We start from the raw sequence: 7,416 nt of genomic DNA, 5'->3' as shown, positions 1-7,416 counted from the left end.
CAAAAGGTGCAGTACATATCTTACCCTACACAAGGTGCAGTACATATCTTACCCCACACAAGGTGCAGTACATATCTTACCCACACAAGGTGTAGTACATATCTTACCCCACACAAGGTGCAGTCATATCTTACCCCACACAAGGTGCAGTACATATCTTACCCCACAAAAGGTGCAGTACATATCTTACCCACACAAGGTGTAGTACATATCTTACCCCACACAAGGTGCAGTACATATCTTACCCCACAAAAGGTGCAGTACATATCTTACCCCACACAAGGTGCAGTACATATCTTACCCCACACTAGGTGCAGTACATATTCAACACTTCGAAAAGGGAACTGTAAATCACAAAGGGGACTAAACTCTAAATGTTTGCGTCATGACTGAAGCAATAAATTTTGTTATTAGGCCATAAATTAAGTTAAAAGGAAGTAAATATTACATTTATAGGTAATAGTAAAGAATTTATCATGGCATAATAGAGAAGAATAGACTTGCTGCAGTGTACAGAATCAAGGCACTATAGGGCTAAATGGGCTAACTATCGAGGCAGTCACTTTGCCTACCTATCCCTGTACCATGTACAGCCTAGTACGGAAAAAGATAGTACATCGCTGGTTACAATTGAGAACAAACTGCGGGAAACGTGCAACTGATTCACTGCTAATAAAAAATAACCGAATTTATAAACTGGTTCACTATTTAATTAATGCAAATTGCGGTATGCGTGTAAATCGTACATGAAACAAACAACAGTGGCGTACTTGGTGCCCAGTAGTTGAAGCCTTTAGCTGTGGACAACAAGAACCTATCAGCCAGGCGTACTAGGTGCCTCATGCAGTAGTTGAAACCTTTAGCTGTGGACAACAAGAACATATCAGCCAGGCGTACTTGATGCCCTAGTAGTTGTATTGTTGTCGATGACAATCATTTTACCGTAATAACATTAAAAACAGTGATTTAATATTCATGAGTATTAGTCATAAATATGTTCCCAATTGTTGCACGGATCGAGTTTGGTATAAGATCAAGAAATTGGTAATTCTCATATTTTTGAGTAGGGGCATTTCCTCTCATGCTCCATTCTCCGGTATAAGAGACGAGTAAAAGACGCTAGCTGCATCAGGTTACACAACTCACTCGTCTTAACTGAGCTACAAGTCGCTTGGTGCAGCCACACGTTCGGCCCGAGTTATAACTTAACGGGCCAGAGATAGCGCCTGCTTGCATCCTATAAGGCCTTCATGGACTAGTGACTGTGCTTGCTAGCATTCCAAGACTTCGTTGATCTAGTAGCAGTGCCTGTTAGAATCAAATCTCTAATGGACTAGTGATGCCACCTGATGGCATCCAGAGGCCTTAAATGGACCGGAGACAGCGCCTGATAGCATCCAAAGGTCTTAACAGACCAGAAAGTTTGCCTGCTAGCATCCCAAGGCCTTAAAGGACTAGTGACAGCGCCTGCTAGCATCCCAATGCCTTCAAGGACTACTATAACAGCGCCCGATGGCATCCGAAGGTCTTACAATGGTCTAGAGACAACGCTTGCTAGCATCCATCCGTCTTAATGGACCAGAGACAACGCCTGCTATCATCTCAAGGCCCGAATGCACAAGAAGGATTGCCTGCTGGCATCCAAAGGCCTTAAGGAACCAGTGAAAGCGTTCTAGCATCCCAATGTCTTACAGAACTAGTAACAGCGCCTAGTACCTGCAGTAAGGTTGACCGCCAGGGAACGGTCGGCCGCCGTTTTGATGACCATGGGTTGGCCGCCCTCAGCGGTGCACACATTCGCCTGGTTGCTCAGAGACCCGTTTTTGGTGGTGGCCGTTGAGACGAACACCGCGGGCGTGGGTGCAGTGGTTGTGGTGAGCGTGGTGGTTGTGGTGGGCGTTGTGGTTGTGGTGGGCGTTGTGGTTGTAGTCGGTATTGTGGTCGTTGTGGGTGTGGTGGTTGCTGTTGGTGCAGTGTTTGTTGCGGGAGAGGTCGTTGTGGTTGGATACTCGAAAACTGTTTTTTGGAAAGCAATGTGCTTTATTATTCAGTTAGATTATGGTAGTTAAGATAAGGTTAGGTTGATGTAGTTCAGCGCTTGTTTATCTAGCTGACGGTGCCAGTAACGACCGAGACTTTGGTCTCGTTTGAACTTTGAGGTGTCGAGGATTTACAAGGAATGTCTGTCTCAGATTAACAGCAAATTGAAAGAATGGCGATAAGCAAAAATAACATGAGATAAACATTAAGATGGCAGAAATGTGCAACTGATTTCAATGCAAATGATTTACATTAATACTCTACTATCCAGTGACCGCAATTGAAACAAATGATGATAGTTTTCAGCACTTAACCCATTCGTGGAACCGTCATAATTATATTAATCAGTTTCAAATAATAGCAGTCGGTATTCATTCATTCCAATTAATGCTGCTCCAGTCATGCTAATCAAAGTCCCATCACGCCAGTCAGTGTCCAAACACGGCAATCCTATTCCAGTCTTACTAATCGGTGTCATTACAATCAGTGTCCAGTCATTCCAATCAGTGTCCAGTCATGCCAATCAATGTCCAGCCATGCCAATCAGTGTCCAGCCATGCCAATCAGTGTCCAGCCATGCCAATCAATGTCCAGCCATGCCAATCAGTGTCCAGCCATGCCAATCAGTGTCCAGCCATGCCAATCAATGTCCAGCCATGCCAATCAATGTCCAGCCATGCCAATCAGTGTCCAGCCATGCCAATCAGTGTCCAGCCATGCCAATCAGTGTCCAGCCATGTTAATCAGTGTCCAGTTATACCAATCAGTATGCCAATAGCTCATGTCAATCACTTACCTTCCTTGAAGTAAGTCACCAGGTCCATTGCACCTATGTCCGCCTCTACCGTCCACTCCAGTCCCTCGTCTACGTACAGAGCGCAAGTCTGATGAACACGTGTGTACGTGGCTGCTGGGCACGAGGGCTGTACGGCGCACGCCATCTTGCACTGACCTGTACCGTGCAAACACGAAAGTAAGTGCACGTAAGTAACCATAAATACGTACAGATACGGGGTCGCCTGCCAAAGACCACAACTGCCCTGGATGTAATGGACCATCATGATTCCTGCCTTCCGGAACGTAGCCTTCAACACTTCAAGCCGTCCGTATCTAGGCCGTGGGTCTAATGATAGTTAAACATGCACCTACCGAACACGTTCGTGCCACAACACAGTCACTCCGGCGTCTAACCTTTTCACTTTAAGTTAATTATGAAAGAACCTCAATCCTAATCAATTTTTTTAATAGTTCAACCATGCATTCAGCCTTCTCCCATCATGGTTTCTCACCGTATAACAACCACAACATTTCAAATTGCTTAAATGTACTCCCCCACCCATCACTTCCCTCACTGTATCCCTCTTATTATACCCTCACTCAGTGATGTCACTAGCCTCCCCCCACTCCTCACTTCCCTCACTGTATCCCTCTAATTATACCCTTACAGGCCTTACTCAGTAATAACATAACATAATACAGTGATGTCGGCGCTGCGGTGTAGGCCTGATGTGGCCTGTCGCCGATTCTTTTCCTTTTCGTGCCTTGTTCATAGAAGATCTAAGATCGTGTCATTTGACCGTATTTTTTCATGACTGACGATAGTTTGAAGTAGCTACTAGACTTCCACCGGGTTCGATATGGTGCTAGGCATTTCAAATCTGAACCAATATTTTTCCATAGCTTTATCTAGTCTGTTCTTGAACGCGTTCATACTTGGCTGTCTCTTATACACATCTAGATGTGTATAAGAGACAGCACTGTATCCCTCTATTATACTCACACTCAGTGATGTCCCTAGCCTCCCCCCACCCCTCACTACCCTCACTGGATCCCCTCTATTTTACTCACACTCACTGACGTCCCTCATAACCTCGCTGATGGTTAGGCTGGTGGAGTAGCCCTCGAGGGAAGACTGGTAGACGCTGCCTGCCCTCACTTGCACCATCATCATCACCATCACCATCATCACCATCGCTGCTCGGCCACACATCCTCTCTTTTGTGTTGTAAGTTCGGTCAGTTTGTCTTGATTTTGACTCAGGTTGTCCTAATTTTGATTCATTTTAATTACGCCTTATTAATTAAGCGTCGTGGAGTTGAGTTCGGTTTGTTTTGTTCAGCGTAGATGAGTACTGTTGAGTTGAACTTGGACATATATGGGAAGTTAAGTTGAGGTATGAAATTTTGATCTTTTTCGGCAGGTTGAATCCAACTATTAGGTTAGGCCAAACTTGGACAAGATGAATTAAATGGCGTTAGATTGAATTTTTTTTCCTTTGGATACAAGTGTCAGACCGAGCTGCAGGTTTGACTGAGTGAGCTCTCCTGAACTTTAGTTGTGGTTAGCTGGTCTGAACGAGAAAATATTTATCGTTAAATAGACATTTAATGCAGCCTTAACTGCACGTTAGACCCTTAGGATTAAGCAATCCAACAGGATAATGTCAACATTAATTGCACAGGATTTATCAGCATTATAGAAAATGAGTCTCGTAACATGGACAAATTAATGTCGTGCGCTGCATTCAAGTTGACAACTATAGACAGCTCAAGGAGCTGTCAAGTTTATGTAACTTAGTTTACGAATTCAATCACATTTGCCCGAATTGCTTAGTTTACATTGTTCTTATACGCAATGAATTGTATCACATTCAACATCAATATAATAATTTATTCAGATTCTTAAAAGTGCAGGCGATTTAACTAAGTAAATTAGGGAAGCGCCTAAGCTTCTGAGTAGCAGTCGCTACATTCAGTTTAAAGTTGTTCTCGTTCTGTTTGACTAAAAATCAAAATCTGGTTCTAGTTCGAATCCCCTCTCCTTCTTCATGATGTCCTGAGACAATGACAAGTGTGTCCTGATAATGTGACAAGTGTGTCCTGAGACAATGACAAGTGTGTCCTGATAATGTGACAAGTGTGTCCTGAGACAATGACAAGTGTGTCCTGATAATGTGACAAGTGTGTCCTGAGACAATGACAAGTGTGTCCTGATAATGTGACAAGTGTGTCCTGAGACAATGACAAGTGTGTCCTGATAATGTGACAAGTGTGTCCTGAGACAATGACAAGTGTGTCCTGATAATGTGACAAGTGTGTCCTGAGACAATGACAAGTGTGTCCTGATAATGTGACAAGTGTGTCCTGAGACAATGACAAGTGTGTCCTGATAATGTGACAAGTGTGTCCTGAGACAATGACAAGTGTGTCCTGATAATGTGACAAGTGTGTCCTGAGACAATGACAAGTGTGTCCTGATAATGTGACAAGTGTGTCCTGAGACAATGACAAGTGTGTCCTGATAATGTGACAAGTGTGTCCTGAGACAATGACAAGTGTGTCCTGATAATGTGACAAGTGTGTCCTGAGACAATGACAAGTGTGTCCTGATAATGTGACAAGTGTGTCCTGAGACAATGACAAGTGTGTCCTGATAATGTGACAAGTGTGTCCTGAGACAATGACAAGTGTGTCCTGATAATGTGACAAGTGTGTCCTGAGACAATGACAAGTGTGTCCTGATAATGTGACAAGTGTGTCCTGAGACAATGACAAGTGTGTCCTGATAATGTGACAAGTGTGTCCTGAGACAATGACAAGTGTNTCTAGGTGTCACTAGAGAGTGTGTGCAAGAATCTAGGCGTCACTATAGGCAGTGTTCAACATTCTAGGTGTCACTAGAGAGTGTGTGCAAGAATCTAGGCGTCACTATAGGCAGTGTTCAACATTCTAGGTGTCACTAGAGAGTGTGTGCAAGAATCTAGGCGTCACTAGAGGCAGTGTTCCCCTATTGTCAAGAGCTCGACTTACGTCGGTTGCTGACAGCAGTTTCTGTTAGTTCGCCGCGAGTTTTTTGGCCATTTTGCCGTAATCCGAATAAACACTTTAAGCGTCACTAGAGGGAGGTGTGGAACACTCTAGGCGTCACTAGAGGGAGGTGTGGAACACTCTAGGCGTCACTAGAGGGAGGTGCGGAACACTCTAGGCGTCACTAGAGGGAGGTGTGAAACACTCTAGGCGTCACTAGAGGGAGTGTGCAACACTCTAAGCATAATTACAAGGAGTTTGCATGGACTCTCAATAGGTTATTATCACCATCGTAAAGTGGGACTCTCAATACGTTATTATCTCCATCATAAAGTGTGCTGTTCAAAAAGTTATCATCACCATCGTTTAGTGTGGTTCTCAATAAGTTATTTAAAGTGTGGACCATCGTAAAGCGATAGGTTATTATCACGATCGTTAATGAATTTTATCAATTTTCCTCAAAAATTGAAAGCACACTCAAATTTGTAAATGAATTTGGGATACAAAATCACAGTAAAAACTTTACATTTTAATTTCATCCAAGTTCAGTTCTTAATTTAGAAGAAAATAATGACACAATAATACATATCGGGAGCGAAAATTCTATCACATCACACTTCCTCACTTTACTCCGTCTATCATACCATTGTTCCATCACACTGTCTCGCATATCATTTCATCACATCGTCTCGCATAACATTTTTACATCACACCGTCTTGCATAACATTACATCACACCGTCTCACACAACATTGTTACATCACACCGTCTTGCATAACATTACATCACACGGTCTTACATAACATTTTTACATCACATCGTCTCGCATCACTGGCTTGATCCCTCGCAAGTATTGGACTCAGAAGAGGCAGCACGGGTCTCAGGCTTGGACCGACATTGCTGCTGCATTTGCTGCAGCGTGTGTTGCAGACGCTGCAACTGTTGCACGGCCTCTTCCGCTTCTTCTTATCGCTCCGACAAGGTGCACTGCAGTCGCTAAGCTTGTTCGGTTTTGGCAGCAATAGTTCGTGTAAGGTTTTTATTTTCCGATCGAAGTCTTTCCACCTCACAAGACAAAAACTCGAGGATGTCCTGCTTTCCTTCAAGGCTGGTCGCCAACACCTCGACTTGTTCCCGATGCTCTTCGGTTTGACGTCGCACGTCACACAAAAGTTTCTCACCAGCTTCCCTGGATTGTCGGATCTCTCGCACCATTTATTTCTTCTTCTCAATATCCGTTGAAAGCTTCTTAATTTACTCGCTGACCGATTATTCTTCCTCCTCAATTGCCTTCAACTCCGCCTGAAGTTTAGCCAACGTTTGCAGTTCATTGTCGTGCGTTTTCTGGTATTTTTCTAGCCGCTTCTATACTTGTTCAACGTCAGCCTCGAGCGCGGCTATGCTCTGTTTCAACGCCGGGAACTGGCAGCGAATTTCATCAATTTCGCACTTCAGCTTGTCGTAGTTTTACATAAACATTTTGCCGAGCTTGTGGAGCTATTTCTTAAGTTCCTCAGTCTCTTTCACGGCATTGGTCAAGTCACACTGGGCATCTTTGACAGCTTTCTTT

General features: G+C 43.8%; 1 protein-coding gene across 1 annotated transcript; it reads right to left on the bottom strand.

The window, feature by feature from the left end:
- Nucleotides 1-1,696: 1,696 nt before the first annotated feature.
- LOC108672140 (G8 domain-containing protein DDB_G0286311) lies at nucleotides 1,697-4,378 on the bottom strand. Its single transcript, XM_018159767.2, has 3 exons — nucleotides 3,889-4,378; nucleotides 2,837-2,992; nucleotides 1,697-2,016 (listed from the first exon to the last, which is right to left on the bottom strand). The coding sequence occupies exons 1-3, from the start codon at nucleotides 4,028-4,030 to the stop codon at nucleotides 1,697-1,699; spliced, it is 618 nt and encodes a 205-aa protein (XP_018015256.1). The 5' UTR covers nucleotides 4,031-4,378.
- Nucleotides 4,379-7,416: the final 3,038 nt, after the last annotated feature.

The sequence above is a fragment of the Hyalella azteca genome, unplaced genomic scaffold (assembly GCF_000764305.2).
Source record: "Hyalella azteca isolate HAZT.00-mixed unplaced genomic scaffold, Hazt_2.0.2 contig8217, whole genome shotgun sequence".
NCBI classification, from domain to species: domain Eukaryota; kingdom Metazoa; phylum Arthropoda; class Malacostraca; order Amphipoda; family Hyalellidae; genus Hyalella; species Hyalella azteca.
Note: the sequence above shows the minus strand (reverse complement) of the source record. Positions and strands in the feature narration are given on the sequence as shown.